The sequence below is a fragment of the Pelmatolapia mariae genome, linkage group LG20 (genome assembly GCF_036321145.2).
Source record: "Pelmatolapia mariae isolate MD_Pm_ZW linkage group LG20, Pm_UMD_F_2, whole genome shotgun sequence".
NCBI classification, from domain to species: Eukaryota; Metazoa; Chordata; class Actinopteri; order Cichliformes; family Cichlidae; genus Pelmatolapia; species Pelmatolapia mariae.
The window spans coordinates 32,232,860-32,251,918 of record NC_086244.1 but is presented as its reverse complement, the minus strand read 5'-3'; the positions used below and the strand labels follow the sequence as shown (position 1 = coordinate 32,251,918).

General features: G+C 42.0%; 2 protein-coding genes across 3 annotated transcripts in view; one reads left to right on the top strand and one right to left on the bottom strand.

Moving 5' to 3' along the window:
- The window catches only part of celsr3 (cadherin, EGF LAG seven-pass G-type receptor 3), a 119,209-nt gene extending 106,306 nt beyond the window's left edge, over window positions 1-12,903 (top strand). Inside the window, exons 28-37 of one of the 2 annotated variants that reach the window (XM_063463627.1) lie at window positions 436-548; window positions 1,040-1,119; window positions 1,552-1,678; window positions 1,809-1,928; window positions 3,055-3,152; window positions 3,676-3,767; window positions 3,931-4,104; window positions 6,093-6,287; window positions 8,433-9,251; window positions 9,882-12,903. In XM_063463627.1, coding sequence (XP_063319697.1) covers window positions 436-548; window positions 1,040-1,119; window positions 1,552-1,678; window positions 1,809-1,928; window positions 3,055-3,152; window positions 3,676-3,767; window positions 3,931-4,104; window positions 6,093-6,287; window positions 8,433-9,251; window positions 9,882-9,883 — 1,820 coding nt within the window. In that variant the 3' untranslated portion in view covers window positions 9,884-12,903. Of the gene's footprint in view, window positions 1-435; window positions 549-1,039; window positions 1,120-1,551; window positions 1,679-1,808; window positions 1,929-3,054; window positions 3,153-3,675; window positions 3,768-3,930; window positions 4,105-6,092; window positions 6,288-8,432; window positions 9,496-9,881 lie in introns of both variants that reach the window. The other variant, XM_063463626.1, reaches the window with a different exon arrangement.
- Window positions 12,904-13,792: 889 nt separating this feature from the next.
- LOC134618290 (uncharacterized) lies at window positions 13,793-18,948 on the bottom strand. The gene is made up of 4 exons (XM_063463632.1): window positions 18,687-18,948; window positions 16,520-16,563; window positions 16,227-16,395; window positions 13,793-14,791 (listed from the first exon to the last, which is right to left on the bottom strand). Exons 1-4 carry the CDS (start codon window positions 18,889-18,891, stop codon window positions 14,430-14,432), a joined length of 780 nt encoding a protein of 259 aa, XP_063319702.1. The 5' UTR covers window positions 18,892-18,948; the 3' UTR covers window positions 13,793-14,429.
- Window positions 18,949-19,059: the final 111 nt, after the last annotated feature.

The window sequence follows — 19,059 nt, the reverse complement described above, 5'->3', positions numbered from 1 at the left end:
CGGACCGGTACCGGTCCGAGGCCCGGGGGTTGGGGACCACTGATATAAGTCATACGAAGTTAAATTAAAAAGAGAAATGATGGTTTGTGTCTTTGCTGTTTAATCGTAGCAGCTAAGTGCTCAAAGTTCATTTAGTCCAGTTGCAGAATTTAACATTTAAAATCTGAAGACCCAAAGATGTAATCAAATATTTAGAGAGTGCTTTCAGGAGCTAATTTTCTCTAAGACCTTGATTTATAAATCTAAAAATATTCATTTAATAAAAGCTAAAAACATACCTAACATTCATAGAAGTGTTGTGGTGTTCCAATAATGGCCTGCAGTCACTGCCTATACTGTTTCCCTATATTTGAGGCTGCTGTCTCTCTGTGAGTGACAGCAGAGGACATCACAGAGCTGATCTGTCTGATCTCACCGCACATCTGTTTGCTTTAGGCCTGGCAGTAGGTTTGGACCCAGAGGGTTATGGAAACCCAGACTTCTGTTGGATATCCATCTATGACAAACTAATCTGGAGCTTCGCTGGTCCCATCGGCATCGTCATACTGGTAAACATCTCTCTGTTTGTCTGACACATGGCAGTGAACTCTACATGCACACAGACTTAAATGATATGAATGAAATCTCAACCTGCACATTCTCAAGTAAACATAGGTTTAAACCTAATTAACATTCGCAGCCACGAGTGGCAGCCCTCCAAATGGATTTTAGAAAGGCGACCCACTTAAACTCAATCATTTCATTCAGGCCTTTCGAAACTTCACTTCAAGAAATTTGATGCAGTGCTTTAAAGTGAATGATTACAGCGTATTACAGTCAGTAATCAGTAGCACACCTGTGAATCCACTTTTTCTGTTTTTTTTCTTTTACTTCTTTATACTGTCAGAGACTTGAATGGCTTTGCTTTTATTAAACATATCTTTTCCCTCCTATGTGACTAATTTATCCACATTGATTTTGTCCCAGTCATTGCTAATGGCCGTAGTGGATTAGCTGAAATGCATTTAAATGTTTTCTGTATTGATCTTTCACTTTTCAGTTGAATGGGGGCATTTTCACCATTGTAGCCAAGATGTCGTGTAACCCATCTCAGAAGGAGACCAAGAAACTTCCTGTCATGTAAGTGTCTGCCTTGACACTATTACACTTTAAAAAAAGTGACCTTGAAGCCTACCTTCCAAAGTACAATCCTTTTCTTGTGTTTTGTGCTGTTTCAGGCTTCAAAGGGTCCTATATAAAATTCCTGAGTTTCTCTAAAGTAGTCTTTCAGATTTGAGCTGTATGATAAGAATTGCTCTGTAGTTCCTCCAGTGCTTCTACTGTCGTCCATTAGTGTGGTTTCTCTTTGTCTCTATATTTCTCTGTTACCCTAATCATGATGACATATAGTGAAAACAACATAATTGTGTTATAAATAAAGGTTTAGTGTGATATAATGCTGCAGTCGACTGGTGTATGCATCAGAGTGTATCACAGATTCATCCTGGCGAATCCAATTCTAATCTTTTTTCTCCTCCACTGCCCTCTTTGCTTCTGTCTGCCTCTCTGCAGCGCCACTATCCGCAATGCCTTCTTGCTGTTGCTGGTGGCCACCTCCACCTGGCTCTGTGGTCTGATGGCTGTAAATAACAGCATACTGGCTTTCTACTACATATTTGATGTCCTCTGCCTAGTACAGGTACGAACAAAGTATGATCAGATACACAACAAAGTGCGATCTGTACCTGTAGCTTTTGAATCTTGTTTGTCAGTCTGTGTGTTTTTGTTTTTGTTATTTTTATTTTATATCTCTTTATCATCTTTCCCAGGGTCTGTCAGTGATGCTAGTCTTCACCGTGTTCAACTCAGAAGTTCAGGAGGCATGGAGAGTCGCCTGTTTGGGTAAAAAGAGTCCTGGAGAAGATCCCCCAAGACCACCGCAGAGCACAGTAAGTCCAACATACATAAATATCCAGTTTGTGAGCATATCTATACTGCTACCGCTAAAACTAAACACCTTTTTTCATGAATTAGCTTGACTGTTGAATCATTAATATACTGCATTAGCAGAATGCATGCAAAAAAGTATAGCAAAATAAAGATGAAAACTAATTGTTATCATTTAAAAGAACTACGGTATCCAAAAGATTATTATCATTATTATTGCACAGTGATGACAAGCTAAGTGAATCTAAGATCATAATGCGAAGGCATAAATGTCCTAGCTGCATGATCCTTAAAGCCGTTTACTAAGTTTTCTCCTGCTGCTGTGCCCATTACTAGACAGCACAATAGCCCTCCTGCCCTGAATTTCTCCTTCCCTCGATCCTTCCATCAATCTTTCCTGTCGTGTCTCTGTCCTCTCCAGCTGCCCTCGGGGTTCCTAGCTGACCCACATAAAACATTATACCAGCCAGTGGATCCCTGCCTGCTCTTTAGCCCGCTTTCGCAAAAGCACTGTGCAGTGCCGATTTAATGATGCTTTTATGCGTGTGTAGGAAATGCTATCCTACTTTCACATCTTTCTTTACTTCCCATGTCTCGTGTGTGTGTGTGTGTGTGTGTGTGTGTGTGTGTGTGTGCGTGCTTGTGTGTGTGTATGAATTCTCAGCTGTCAGCATCAGAATCTTTACTATCGCTTCTGTGTGTTTGAACTTTGTATATATATACATGTTCCATATTTCCTTTGAATCTCTGTCAGTGCAGTGAACCCCATACAGTTTGTTGCCTAAATGTGTGTGTGCGTGAGATGTTGGTGTGTATGTGTGTGGAAGTCTACGTGTGTGCGTGTATGAGATGTGTTGTTTCCACCCTTTTAACCCCCATTTCCTCCAAAGCTCTTCCTCTCTATTACTGAGTCAAGACTATTATTATGTGCACTATGCTGTTTTTAGCACTGATGGATTATATGTATGGATGACCCCCTATTAGCGTCCTTTTGTGATTTATCAGCAGATAACAGAAGTCTTGTCACATCTCAGAGTCTTATGTTCCACATGCCTAGCCTCCTGGATGCAGGTTGAAAGCTGGGAGCTATTTTCTAAAGCTTCTTGCGTGTGTTTTTTGTGTGTTCAGGCACAGAACCCCTATCACAACGCTTCACTGTTGGAGCAGAGCGGGCTGCACCGCATCACACTGGGAACCTCCACAATCTCCTCCGTCAGCTCTGCCAGGTATATGAATGCATGCACGCATGAATGGACACGTGTCACAGTTTTTACCAATATATTAAGGTAGATGTGCACATCGTGGTGGTTCAATGCCATAAAATATAACGACAATAAATTGATGCTTGAAAAAAAAGGATAGTCTATCCTTCAGATGAGATGGGAATCTGGCGGGTTTGTTGGGTCTGTGGTTTTTGGATAAAGTTGCCTCAGGGAGGAAATTCCCTCCCTGCATAAAACCCTGTTTTTCATTTTGTGGGTCAGTGGGGTAAAGATGAAGAAGATTAGACTGAACAATGTACTGTACTGCATGTAGAGCAACACTAATGTACCCTGAGAGTGGCTGTTAATGTCTTCATGGCTCAATGATTGTCTGTCTTAATGCCATGTCTTGGCCTGTATGAAGAGTGCACACTAGTATTTGTGTTTGAAAGGACTCTCGCTTTTTTTCAAATATGTATCTGCCTGTTTCTGTGTGCTTCTATTGTTTGTGTGTGTTCGCCTAACTTCTCTTCTACTCCCCTGTTAGAGAAAACCTTTTGGCTCGTCAGACTCTGGAGCAAAACATCGTCCATACTGGTGCAACCGACCTGGATGTAGCCATGTTCCACAGAGACGGGGGTGAATATGCATAATGAGCAGACATGAATCTCTGAAAAACAAAGACTTTATCTCTGCCCATATTTAACTAAGGATCAAGAACATTTACTCAAGAATACCGGCACATCAGCCCTATCCTTTTCTCGCTCCCGCTTTATCGTCCCTTCTCCCTTTCTTTATCCAGGTGAAGATTCCGACTCAGACTCGGATCTCTCTATGGAGGAAGAACGCAGTCTCTCCATTCCTTCTTCGGAAAGCGAGGACAACGTCCGTCTCCGTGGCCGCATCCAGCGGCGATTCAAGCGCTCCAATCACGGCGAGCGCCTGCTCACAGAGCCCGCCAACAACGGCACCAAAGGTAGATTTTCCGTGTTACCGAGGTTTTTTTTGACATTTTTATTGTTTAAAGTCAGTAATGGAGAAGTGTCTCATTAGGAGTGCTTCATCACCGAAAGCCTAAGAGTTATGGGTCCCATCAAAATGTTCTGCAATGTCTGGATGTCTGGATAATTTGTTCACTTTTTTTTAAAGAATACATCTCAGAAAAGGTTTTGAAGTTTCAAATGTTCATCCTCGGTATGTTTGAAAGGTAATTAAAGTTTACAAAGAGCTCCTTTGCAGAGTAATAAAGCTTTAGTCAGGTTGAGTTCATAGCAATTACAAGAACACAGTGTCAGTGTGCAGACTCAAGGCAACAGCAGATTACTATAACTTCAATAGAAACTTTTAAAACTGCTCCTGCAGCATAATTCAATTATCTGCAATAAATCACTGTGTTTTTATAGTGTGTATTATGTGTCCCAACAACACATATTAAACATATGGATTCTGCCGGTCTGTGAAATAGCATTTAAATCATTTGTATATTGTGCGCTATGTGTAAGCAAGAATAGCATCCACCTCCAGGAAGAGGAAATGTCAATGCAGGCATACATTAATCAATACACTCCTTCTTGTGATACACAATGACAAGTTTATCATGCATAATATATGAGTTTATGCACGTCATAGTGTGTGATATAAATGTCACGCGAGTACAGTTTCCGTGAAACGTTTCACACTGAGAAAATGCCAAATATCTGCAAATCTATAAATCCATTTAACCAATCAATTCTTAGCTTCTTAAGCCGCTGGGGTCACACGAACTCTGTTCAGAGTCTAACCAGACCGCAGCCGTCGTTCAATAGAGGAAGGCAAGATCCAGATGGCTGTTACAGTCCGATCAATACATCAGTGCAGTCAAACTGGAGGGCCTGAAACATTTGGGCTTTTTACTGAAAGGTCACAGTCTGAAGGCGTCCAGTTCTCTGTGACAAAGCATTAACCCCTTCATCTCCGCAGTGTTCGAGGACTGCACCGGGAATGTGTTCAGGACAACAATATGAATAGATTTTCTTCTTTTTTTTTTATAACCCGGTTCCGATGATCTTTTGTTTTATTTACAGTCGCAGCAGGCTTGCTGATTTTAAAAGCCTGAAAAAGATGAAAGCATTTGATGTATCAGTGATGCTTGTTACAGCTGGAGGGAATAATCATTATTTCATTTCTTTGTAGTTCTGACGATGGATTATTTAGGAAGTTAATCATTTAAGCAAAATGTAAAATATTCTTTGGTTAATAAGTTAAAAATGAACTACATGAAGTTTTCACCTTTAGTTTAGAAAAGATTCATTTAAAAAGTACTTTTGAAATAAATTGATGAATCTTTACTTGCAGCCTAAATTCTTCATCCACACAACTTTTCACAATTATTAAATCCTTACCACTGATAATATCCTTTACAAAATGTGGGTCCAAGTAACACAGATTGGTTTGAAGGGCTGATTTTGTCACTCTGTCTCGTTTTCCTTAAATCAGCTTCTGCTGTGCATGCTAAAAACTCGAGTTCATGGGTCGATTGGAGCGGCCTGAAAAATGTCCTTTTTGACACTTTTAATTAGCTCTGGCTTCTGATTTGATAATGAACATATGCTATTTTGTATGCTGACAACTGCTATTAGTTGCAGACATCTGTTTTTGTGTTCTTGGGGACGTGCATGAGGCAATAAAATGCCTGACATCAAATTAAAAAGAGAATATGATCCATTGGAATATAGCTTTTTATGACTGTTTTTTATTGGCTATAATAATAATATTAATAATATTAATAATTAATAATAACAACGATTTTAGTGATGACTGCATTAATAGTGATTTAGACTACTTCCCAATAAGGTCTCCTTTGTTTTGTTACTACTCACTACTTAATGATCAGACTTAGATTTCGGTTAGATTTCCCTCATGAGGTGTCACTGATGTTAAGTTTGCCAGTAACCACAGAGAGTTTATTCTTTCCGTGTACGACAGAGCTGGACGGCAACGACCTTTTATCCTACTGGCCAGCTTTGGAAGAGTGCGAGGCACGCACTCTGCAGAAGTGGGGCTCAGAGCGACCCCTGGGGGCAGATTACAGCAAGGACGCAGCAAATAACAACCAGCTAGACGCAGCGCTCACTAGTGGAGACGAGAACGGCCTTACCCACCCACACAGGCACCGCAAAGGTGAACAACTAGACACAATCGGAAGGGTGCACATACACTTTGGATTGTGCCTTATTTTACTTTTATATGTAAATTAAAGCTTTCGATACAGACTCATGCAAGCTACAAACAGCAAAATGGAAAACAGTGATGACTATTCTGAAACAATGAAACTTGTTCCCTCCGGGTACTCCGGCTTCCTCCCACCGTCCAAAGACATGCAGTTTGTGGGGATAGGATAATTGATTAGTCTAAATTGCCCATAGGTGTGAATGGTTGTCTGTCTCTGTGTGTTAGCCCTGCTACAGACTGGCGACCTGTCCAGGGTGTACCCCGCCTCTCGCCCTATGACAGCTGGGATAGGCTCCAGCACGGCAAGGTCACATTCATATACAGCATCCATTCGCTTCCGCTTGGAAGCGAATGGATGAATGGAACTTTAATGTGACATTAACAGACTCTTGCTACTTTTATTTCTCCTTTTTTTGTCATCATTATAAATATCTACTTGGTAAAGGTCATTGATTGTCAGACAGCCTGTGCCTCTGCATATCAGTGCCTGGTCTGAGTATCCTAAATCTGTGATCTTCTTCATCCTGTTATCTAATGAGTGTCTCCAGATATCCTGTCTGAGTAATGCACAATGGGACATTTTGCCAAGAGGGAGATGGAGGTGGTGTCAGTTGCATGAGCTGAACCAGCAAAGCATAATTTAAACCAAAGTTCAATAACGGAGAATTTATCTGCTGTTTGTGCAGTTTGTCTTATATATGGGTTGATTATCTCATTTCATCTTCGGGGTGACTCAGAGACCCGTCACTCACTCAAATATTTATTTTATTTTGGACTTTACTTTAGCTTTTTTGTTCTTGTGGTGCTGTAAATGTACAACCTGATAGTTTTCTTGTTGTCATTTATACTTTGATAACCACATGTGTATTACATATAGATGTTTTGTATCCTAACATGACTTAGTCATTGTTGCATTTTTGTCAACTCAAAGCAGTTTGACCAGTCTCCTATGTCTGCTGACATCGACAGGACATTCTCTGTAAACCCTAGTGATGGTCGTGTGGGAAAATCCTAATAGATCAGCAGTTTCTGAAATACTTAGAACAATGAACACCATGAACAACCATGTTCAGAGTCACTTTCCTCATTCTGATTCTCAGTTTGAACTTTAGCAGGTCATTTTGACCATGTCTACATGCCTGAATGCATGGGAGTTCTTGCCATTTGATTGGCTCGTTAGATATTTGTGTTGACAAGCTGCCGAACAGGTGTACCTAACAAAGTGTATTGAGTGTATGAAATATAATATGCATACTCAGCATATAGTGCACACATAAAGTATATAACTGGCATGTGCACATGTAAAAATAAAGGCCCAATCAGATGCAAGTGAGTAAGAAAAAGAAAAGATTGTAGCCTGAAAGCATGATTGACATTTCAGGGAATGAATATAGGCGTATACCCAGGCATATACCGACAAATGAACATCCGCGTAGGCATGCAGAAGTGCTTTAATGTGAGAAGTCCTGCTTTTTGGTAAATGTGATAGTTGTGTGACTCATTTTCTGCCTCTTTCTAAATGGTTTCTCTTCATTATTTGATTTCTTCCGCTTTTCTTCGCCTTCTTCTCTCATCATGAGACTTTTACAGTGTAAATGCCTGTCCTTACATTGTAAGGCAGTTGGATTCTCTCAAAAGTCTTAAGCTTCATGAAATCACAGTCACTAGAAAAAATTTTTTTACTAGGCTTACTATGTTGTTGCCAAACCACAGTTGAATTGGAACAGTCCAGTGTCCCATGATGGATTAGCAGCCAATAAGGTCACAGCTACGACATGTTTTAGGTGTCACGACAGACTCACAGTTGATCTAATCATCAACCCAGTATTTTTTGAAAATGAGTGCCCGTGAGCACCTGTTATGTGCAGATTTACTTAAGAAGACGAGGCTAAGACAGCTTGTATTTCTCTGAAAGCTCTCTTTGTATCCTCAGGTTTCCTGATTTGATTATTTTAAGCCAGTTATTGTGATAGATGGATGATTCATCCAGTAACCTAATGGAATCTAATGTCTTCTTCAGGTTTCTCCTTCTTCTCCATTTCTACCACTAACGCCTTCCTCTTTTTTTCTTGTGGTTTCATTTTCTTGTCCCAGGAATCCTCAAGAACCGTCTTGGCTGTCCTCCTGCACTCCAGGGTCTTTCCAGTATGGGCCGGGTCCCCAGTGAGCTCAACTGGTACCGAACCTCTACTCTTGGCCACCGAGGTGTTCCTGCTGCCTCGTATGGTCGCATGTACTCTGCCACAGCTGGTGCCACGGGAGGCTCCGGCTCTCTCTCCCAGCCAGCTTCCCGCTACTCCTCTAGGGAGCACCTGGACTCGCTTGCACGGAGGCAGCTGTCCAGGGATCCACTCGGGAGGCAGACGGTCGGCGGATCAAGGGATCGGTTGGACTGCCGGGGCTCCAGGGACAACCTGGATCTCTTACCCAGGAGGAGAGAGCTGGGGCTGGGGCAGGGGTCAATGTTAGGGACCCTGGAGCACCAGCGAGTCTCATTATCCAGGGAGAACTTGTCAGGATCCAGGGACAGACTGGACAACCACCATGCTACTGGCTTCCACGGATCGAGGGAGGATGTGAGTGGAAACGGAGGGGCTGTCGGTGCTGGGATTGAGGGATACCTCGGCGGATCAAGGTTGCAGCTGAGCTCGCTGACTCGGCGACAGGCCTCATCCCGGGAGCACCTCGGAGAAGCTCTCGTGAGCAGTAGATCAAGGGAGCAACTTGACACCAATGGAATGGGAGCCCAGGCTCAGCCATGTCGGGAGTGGCTCCGCACTCTGCCACCCCGCCAGCCCTCACACCCTGACCAGCCGCCCTCCTCTTCTCCTCCTCCCCCGATATCTGAGGAGCCTCAGCAGGAGCACCTACCTCCTTCAGCTCACGCCAGAGGACGACTGGACTCAGCTTCATGTAGGTTTCCTGGTCAGGCCGCCCCCCAGATCGCAGGTTCAAATCCAAACCCCTTGGGTCGACAACCGTCCAGTGAACACCTGGATATTCTTTCCTCCATTTTAGCATCCTTCAATTCCTCTGTCCTCACTCCTCCCCCTGCTGCCCCAAACCCTGGTCCAAACGGCTCCGTCCACGGACCTTCCCCATCCCCGTCCCAGTCTGCCACCTCCCATAGCATATCTGAAGTCTCCCCTGACTCCGAGTAAGTCCTTCTGAGTGGAAAATCCACCCTCAACCCACCCTCCTCCTGTCCTTTTCTCACATGCATCTTCTTCTCTTCCTCTTTTCTCCAGCATCTATCATCTTGGACTTTTGACTTGTGCTGTTCTAGTTTGTTTATCTCAGCCTTCCCCAACCCTTTCAGCAGGCTTCCTGCGTTCCAGCTTCTTTGTCATCTCTTCCCATGTGTCTCAGTCTATTTTCTTCTGTTTTCCATCTCCCTCTTCTCTCACTCTCTTTTTCTTTGTCCTTTTGCCTCCAAAGCTCATTTCCATTTTACTTCTGTAGTTTCACTGTGAACTTGAATTTACAATTAGTGAAGTGCTGTACAGACGTAGTGATGACTCATTTTTCTTTCCTTCACCTTAGAGCCAACAGAAGTGAGGGACAGTCTTGATGACAACCTCCGCATCCCTTAATGCATTGCTACAGTGCTGGGGTCACATTGGACATGTTCAAAGGTCGCGGATGGACCTGAAGCACCGGGACAACCTGGAACATTCGAGGACAGGGAAACAAAACCGAGACAGAGGAAACGCAGAGACACAAAGACGGACAAAACATCCAATGATAACACAGATTCAAGAGAAAGTCAGTGGGCGGCGTGTACTGTGTAAAGAGTTTTCGAGTGTCACCGCCTACGGCGAACGACGATGTTTCTGTGGACGATGAGTCAACCACCTCTACTACCTACAAACTGTTAAAGGCAAAAACACAAACTCCTCAGATTTCAAACAAACGAGATCCGTCAAAATGAAAAAAAAAGAAACTGTAAATAACATTTTTATACATTTTGTATCTTTTTCATTGGAGATGAAGAAGAAATCTCTTGTGATGTTTCTTTTCTTTTTTTTTTTTAAATGACTGTGCTCATGTGAGGTTGTGAGTGAGGTTGGTGTGAGTCTTGGTCGTTGCTGAGGGGGGGGGATCCCCTCCCCACAAAAAGAAAAAAAACTCCCCAAATTTCTCCCTAAAAAAGGTTTTCCCTAGAAACATTTCCTCACACACATCAACTTTATGTATAGCGACAGGGGTCTGGCAATAGAATCGAATGAGATTATCGAAACCGCGAGATGTGGTTGGAGGGAAAATATCGAAGCAGGAGGAGGAAGTGATTGTAAATAGAAGGAGGAGTTATTTTAAGAGATTTGATGGAGCGAGATGATTGTGCAGAGAAAAAGACTGAAGGTTTAAAGTTGGCGGCTCAACAGTTAAAAAGCTCAGTCACGAGTGTCAATGCATCAGCTCTGTGCTGTATATGAATGTGACCTTGTCATCTATCTGTGTATCTTCGTGCCTGGTGCTATCTGAACCAGACCATATCAGACGGCTGATATTACAAGACCATATCTGTAGCGCTTTGGAGACCTGGTGGGTGAAGGTTGATATCTCTGTCTGCCTCTCTGGATGAGGATGTATCGCGTAACAACCATTTAAATCCCCTCAAAGTTTTGTGCACTTAGATGCCTGCCTCGAGGGACGACACAGGAGCAGCCGAACCTCAAGACCATTCGTAAAAGCTTCTCCGCAAAACTAAACCAAAGCGACTTAAAATCTGTATGAAACCCTGATATTCTTCTGTTTCCTCTGATGGAAATGACTTGTGCAGGGCACGTTGTAGCTCGGTTTTGTTAAATCATGATCTTTTTCAGTAAGAAGTCTAAAATGAAAAGCTGTTTCTCTTCATGAGGCCGTGATCAGCGCTACTACATAACCCGCATAACTGTTTGGCATTTTATTTTGCCCGTGTACCACATAAGCAAGCGGATTTTCATGTGGGAAGGGAGCGGATGAGAGTCATCGTAACACGCTCAGATATTTGTTTGAAGACATGAAAGCAGCCCTGTGGTATGTTCACAGCATGGTGCCAACCTGAATATTTAAATTGCTCCTTTATATTTGGGAAATTCAACAGAAAAGAAGCTCATGCTTCAGAAACAATCCAACACGAGCCCACAAAAAAACATGAAAACTGATTTTTATTTATTCAGATTCTCATTTAGATGGTTTCACAAAAAACGAGTTATCTTTCAAGATCCGTCAAAGCTTCTGCGGCAGATTGCAGAGGGGAGAGGAGATGTCAGCTGTGTCAGTGCTAAAAGCCTCTAAGTGGTTTCAAGATGCAGGTCTTTCCATCAGCAGCTGCACCTTTCTCGCAGCTGTTGGAGGAAGCCCAGAGTTCAGCCCTTAAGGTAACAACACATGGGCATTTTCAGGAGTGGAGACGGGGACAGGGAGGCCTTTTTCTATAGAAAACTACAGCGGGTTGTAAAAACTGAAGGAAAATGGGAGTTCTGTGTTGCCAACATGTGTTGTCTGTGTCTTTGAGCAGAAAACAGCCAAAAGCCGATGCAAAAAGTAATAAATAAAAAAATAAGGCTAAGATATTGCATAACGGGAAAGTTTTTTTTTTTTTAAAAAGATACCAAATCAGGCAAGGTTGCAAGAAGAACAAATTGGGTCAGGAAACATGACTGCAGAAATGTAGCCGCAGGGAGGAAGGCGTGGATGTTACTCATTACAAGGAGACAGAGAAAAAAAACACGTGGATGGAAACGCTCGAAGTGGAAATAAACACACACCTTACAAATAAGTGCATATCTGCCTGCTCTGACCGCTGCTCTGCCGGTCCCGTGTCCCTGAGACGTGACAAGCACAACCTATTTGCGACAGTATTATTGCCAAAAAAGTACTCCCGAGTGCAGCGCAACACCACCCACCGGTCTGTTAGCCTGACAAATCCTATTTTCTTCTCCATCTATATTTTTCTTCAGCTAACCTTCAACTTTGAAAGACATGAGATTTACTTTATTTATTGATAATTTATTGACACTGTATTGGTTACTTATTTTCGCCATCTGAATGAGAGGATGTTGAGGAAGCGCGCGTGTGTGTGCGTGTGTGCAAATGTTCTTGTTGTCATATGTAACATTTCCTGTCATCTGACTCTCACGGCTACAAATCCACAGATGAAAGGCAAGAAAAGAGAGGAATCCAAACTTACACCTGGAATTCAAATCTGAAGAGTTTAGTCAGTATTCAAACTGGATCTGTTGTCTAATCTTAACTGGTAATCTATCCAATTAATGTGCTGAAATAACAGAGGACTCTTAACTACAGGTTTAAGAGTAGTTCGGACCAATCCGAGCCACAGAAGCGAGGGCAGACAAACAAACAAACAAAAACCAACAACAACAACAAAAAAATGATTAGAGACAAAAGGAGAGGAACAGAGAGAGGTGGAGAGATGATGGGAGGTTGTATTTGTTAGCTTGTGTGTTCATTATTGGATGCCTTCTATCTTGCCGTCTGGATGGAAACAGCTGTTCCCCTGTTACCGCGGAAACAAGAGAAATGTTGGACATTAAAAAAGAAAAAAAATGACTTATTCCTACAAGGCTCTGTGTTCTTTCTGATTATTCTTGTCTGGGAGACACAAAGAGGTTTGCTGTTTCATATTCATGCCAACAGACATTTTCAGGTGTAAAAAAAGTGAGCGGAGGAAAGATCCTGTGACAGGGGGACACGTTTTTCTCTAGAAGGCTCCTCTCCCTGACTTGCGTTGACTCTCAAAGTATTCTGTCACATTCAGAGACATCAGAGGAGGGCGGAGACGTTCAGCTGCCACATTGAGACGTTCAGCTCAAGAGACGATGGGGATCAGCGGTGCATAGATAAATCTTAAGATTTTAACCTGCACAGGGCTGAAGCAAAAACTCATCAGTGCTCTTATTAGATTATTAATCTTACCGCTTGGTCACAGCCAGGTTCATTAGGCACTGATGTGCAGTAGTAAAGCTAAAAATATTTGATCTAAAACGTTGGGACCCGAGGGGGGGAATGGACATTTTTTGGAAATATGCTTCCTGCCAAAAGTTGGCTGTGAAGATCAATACCGCTCTCTCCTGAGTGTCAGATGGCATAAAGCATTTTTCAAAGCGTTGCATTTTTCATCTATTCTCTAAGTGTTTGAACTGTACCGGGGGCCTTAACAGCATTCATCAAAAAGATAATGGCCTCTTTTGGTGTTTTTGACGATTTGAGTGCGCCTAATTAGTTTGCTGCAGATACTCTTAAAGAGGGTTTTTTTTTTTTTTTTTTTTTTTTTAAAAACAGCACTATAGTGGTGGACCCCCTCCCACCACCACAGTCCCAGCAGAGAACTTAAAAAAATGGCCAAAAGAATGTGGACACAAGGCAACCTGACCTTCTATCCATGTACTCCAGTGTATTTGTAGGTAAGTGGTGTGACCCAATACTTTCCTCTATATGCTGTCTTACAACTCAAAGACAGACCTCTCATTTTCAGAAGAAGATGCACAGCAATCACAGGTGTGCACATACATCAGTGTGGTACCTGTTTCTCCCACTTATTTATTCACTTACATATTTGTTTACTTACATATCAAAAACAAAGTTAAAGCATGCACTACAAAAGTCTGTTAAAAGATTGTCCTTTTAGGAATGTCATTTCGTCCCATGTACGTGTCATCTGCGTACATTCTTCTTTTAAAATAACCTCGAACGAGCTTTGACCTTTAAAAAAATAAAAATAAAAAAATACAGCGTTAAGACGATCAATGAAAATTGATTTTTTTCAATCCGGGGCTAGATTGTGATAGATGACACATAAAACAGGGTTGTCATTACAAACCATTTCAACACGGAGTATAAAGTGACTTACAGTTATCCGTACTGTTGTGTAGTTTTTAAAGATTAGTTCAAAAAATGCTTAAAATGTTTCTCTATTAAGATGGAACTCACATTGCAGAGGGACTGGCTGCCGTGATTACAACAATTGTTGCTCAATGTGAAACTGTTCAGCAGCAACGTGTAGAAAAACAAAAAGTAGTGTCATGGCGTATACACAAAACAATACAAGAATGACACTCGGAAAAGTAGAAACATTTGAGCGCATCAGCCAGTTGGCTCAGACGTTTTCTCCGCTTCGTCACCACTACTGGAGGAAGATGGCGGCACGTCCTCGCCCATCCTCTTTAGCTTGGCCTTGTAGTAGGCCTTCTTCATCCTGAAGGCTTTCTCCTTCTGCCGGGCTGCTCTCCTCTTCTCCCTCACCAGCTCCTGCTCCCACGCAAGCACCTTCATCCTATTCTCCCACTCCAGGATCTTCATCTGCTGCTGCTGCTCCAGAGCCTCCGATCTCTGCTGGTGCTCCAGTCTGGACAGGTCTACGGAGTCATGCTGAGCTGGGCGGCGCCCGGCGTCTTCCGTCTTGCTGCCTGATGGTTGGAGATGCTGGCTGCTGAGCCTGGAGGTGCCTGAGAGGTCAAAGTTAAACAACTTCAATGAAGTTGAAGTTGAAGTTGAAAAAGCACGATCTGAGGTTTACAAGGCAACTTTAGATTCACTTTTCTTGCTTTCAAGGCTGTTTAACACCAGGAGCTGCAGTTTAGAGAATAAGGCTGAAATTTAAAAAACACAATTTAATCCCAATCAGATCAACTTGTGCCTTAATGCCAGAGCAAAGCTGATAAACCTATTGTCTTACACAGTTTTAACCTGGACTACATTTTGAAAATCCTCAGATTTATTTAGGATAATAGTTTTTCCTTCTTGCGAGCCGCTTTGCGATCTGATGCAGGCACAGCTGTGCTTACCGTTAGACTCAAAAAGCCCGAGTTGGCTCACCAAAGGTATACCTTGTCACAGGTAAAGAAAGCAAAACTAAATAAATACAGCAGGTTATAGTTTATGTTAGATATAATATGTGTCACAGGGCTTAGATGTGAAATGCTATGAATTAATTAGAAAAGTGTCTTAATAAAGTGGAATTTCTTAATGAAAACAGACTTGAACATGCTTTTGCAGTACAGCCACAGGTGTAAGCTTTTCTGGATCTATCCCCATCACTTTTGCCTAAATTTATGAAATTATCAATGCTAAAAAGTAGTGTACTACACGCGATACCATCAGGAAAGACTGCCAGCATGAAACACACACAAACAGTAAAAACATCCCTGGATAGAAAAACGTAACCTGAAGAACGATTCCTGAAGACTAGCTCGGCTATGAGAGTTCAGGCTGTGTTTGGTCACACCAAACAATGACTTTCAAGCTCGTCAGAACTGTATATACTTTACTTTTTGCCTCATATATTTAAGTAATTTAAGTAATATATGAGGAGTGGCTCAAGATTTTTGCACAGTACTGCAGGTTGTCAAAACATTCAATTTCAGCCACAAAAGGGGAGCCTCAGAGATAAATTAGAGGAAAAGCAAAGGAATGAACTAAACAGCTATTTAGTCTCATATTTATGATGCACAGTGAGCGTGTAACACCATGGTACCCACTCCAAACAGCATACCCCTGCTATTTTGGAGACTATTCCTTGAACTCTATTAATTGGGCTATCAATCTTCTTAATGACAGTAATTTATTTAGGTTGGTCACATGGGCTGCTTCTTCCCATTCACAATCTTCTAATAAGCATTCAACACTAAAGCCATCTCTGCAGCAAAACAGCTGTAACTTATTGAAGTCTGTGTATAATTACGCCCTTTCCTCCTCACCCCTAGTAATGTTAACTGAGCCAATTATCTCCTTCAGCTCAAGGTTATTGTTTCTTAATTAAGAGTGGAGTATTAATCAAGTTAATAGTAGAATATCCCACTATTTGCCCACAGAAAGTTCCCTGCTCAAGGGTTTCCAAGCAACACATGCTCAAGCAGCTTGCGGGGTGTTATTTGTTGGTACCTGGTGCTGTGAAGTAGGCAGCAGGGAATGCCACATCCTGTAGCTCTGCATTGTGGGAGGTGGAGTTTGTAGAGGGGCTGTGGTGCAGATCTGACCAGTCGTTGCCTGTTATTCTGTCCAAGGCGTCACGCTGGAGGCAGATGGCCACTTGCTCCTTGCTGTCCTCTGCCTAAGAAGGAGGCGAGCCATTTGGTGTTTCTGGGATTAATGTTTCTGTCTGAATCTAAGGTGTCATGAGCAGCTCCAGGTTTACCTCTTAAATAAAATGAAACCAAAACTTTAAAAGTAATTACCTGATTCACGCTGCCATTCACCTGTCCCGTCACCATCAAACAGCCTGATAACAAGGAAGAAAAAAAAAAGGATAAGGAGACAAACAGGGAGGGACTGCAGGTATATGTCTATCAGAAAAATGAACAAAGAGCGCCTCCCTCTGGTGGACACAAGCACAACATCACCATAAAGCACCTTACACAATCATCATGGCCATCAACAAAAGCAGAAATGAAGCAAACCTAGAAAGTAAAAAAGTCCACAAAGTAAGTGCTGTCAGTAACCTGGTGGCAGGTTCACTAAATGGAATGAAGTGAAAAGTGTAAAATGTTTAACCAACTCCCAGGCTGACTTCATTATACTGTAAGACACTTTAAGTAACTGCTGGGTTAACTGAACATTTCTTGGTGTAGATGAGCAGTATCGTGAAAAAGGGGGACAGTCATAAAATGAGCACAGTCCTTTTAATCGCTCTGTAAACAGAGTGAAACAATATTATTACAATACTTCACTTGTGACTTGATATTTTTGTGATTTTTAACATTTTACTCATTATTCTGAGTATTGCAATAACATATATTGTGATTTATCACCGTTTTTCCACTGCAAATAATGTTGCAGTTACATGCAATGTACTTCGTATAAAGCAGCAATTAACTGTGACAAATCACTGAAAATCATATATGTGCTGCTGTCTACACAGAGAGAAATTCACATCTAATTATTATATCTGTGCTCAACAACCTTCCTGTTCTTTAGGACCAGAGTACAAGCAGCTGATACAGAGAGCTGTACTCTGGGAATACTACAAATGAGAGGGCTGACGTCATGTATCACCATCCAGAGACAACGTTAGCAGAGCAAACTTACACGAAATAAACTCTGACCCAAAAACCATCAAACACACTTTTCTTGACAAAGTTATCTCCTAATTCAAAGCAAGCTCATGGCTCAGTCACATGAGTAAAAATAGGACAACAACCTTCTTACACACACACACACACACACACACACACACACACACACACACACACACACACGCACACACACACACACACACTTTTCACAGGTCAAATAACAGGAGGCAACCTTTCTGCAAAAAGTCGCAGTCTGACTTGGACCAACCACAATCACTCTTAGACTGACTGTCGAATCTGAAGGTTTGCAAAATGTTGTCTAATTTATGAAGGCGGACAGATCACCAACATGTGACCATCAGTCTGAACGAGTCTGTGTCAGTGAGCATGACTCGAGGGGACTTGAATCAACAGGCTGCAAGCTCGTTGTACTTTAGTTATATTCCTATAAAGCATGAAGGCTAATATCATATTGGAAAATGTGAAAAATCCCAATAATATCATATCGTGGTGTGTCTGATGATTCCCACCTCTCACTGTTAAACACAGTTTTCATGCCTGTGCTCCCAGGTTATTTAATTACATCAAAGACATAACAACAACAATAATAATAATAATTTTTCATTTAATAAAAAAAAAAAATTCTATAATGCTAAAGAGCTTTAAAAGAAAGAGAAACCCGGAAAAACAAACAAACCTTTAAGTTACCCGGATTTGTTTTACAGGGTCAGTAAACGAATGAATGAGATATTGGGTGTTCCAACTTTCTGTTAAACAAACACAAACATCATTACAGTCTTAATTAATTACCCTAATTAAATCCATTGCTTAAGTCCTTGAACTACGCAGTAGACCAAACTAATGCACCTTATATTCACTGTATTCTAAAAATGTATTTAATGAGCCATAATTTAATAATAATGGAAACATAGTTGCTATCCCAGGAGGAAGTCTTATTACTTCAGCGGACTCTGGCTGCTGGCTGCTGCTCCTTGCTGTTGTTTTTAGGCTATAATGACACGGGATATAAAACCTTAAATCAAAGACATAACAGACACCATATAAAGCAACTCTGAAATTGCATAAACTGTACAGCTGTGCTCGGTGATGTCCTGATGACCGCTCGTCCTGGGACAGATGTTTTTACACTCCTGTCTAGACTGGTGTAGCTACACGCACACACACCAACGATAACACCACATCACGATTAAACCATCTGAACAAACAGCGATGAAGCAGTTATCACACCAAGATCTCGTGAATTCTCTTAACAGATTTCTGTCATTCCTTTCAAGATGTTCTCCAGTCTGAAAAACTGGAAGTGACCCACCTTCCAGCAGCTTGCGGACCGCTGCTTTGTGGCCAGCTCCCCCTGCGTGGCTGGTAAGAGCAGCCTCGCCCATCGTCTGAAGTTTGATTGATTTGCAACAGGCCCTGCATCGGGCAAAATGAATGTCCTGGACGTCCTTAACCAGCCAGTCCTTGTAAACATCCTTTGCGAGCCAGGAATCTTGGAATTTACATTTGCCAGGCATAGTTAGCTCTAAAAGTTAGCTGGACCGCTACCTCCCAGCCTGGAGCGACCTCTTACCTTATATACTGCCTCGTGATGCGTTCACGTGTTCTGCGAGGATTTGAAGACACAATTACGCTGTTGCGCACGTATCTTTTGGCATTAGGTTACAAAATATCGTGAAAACGTT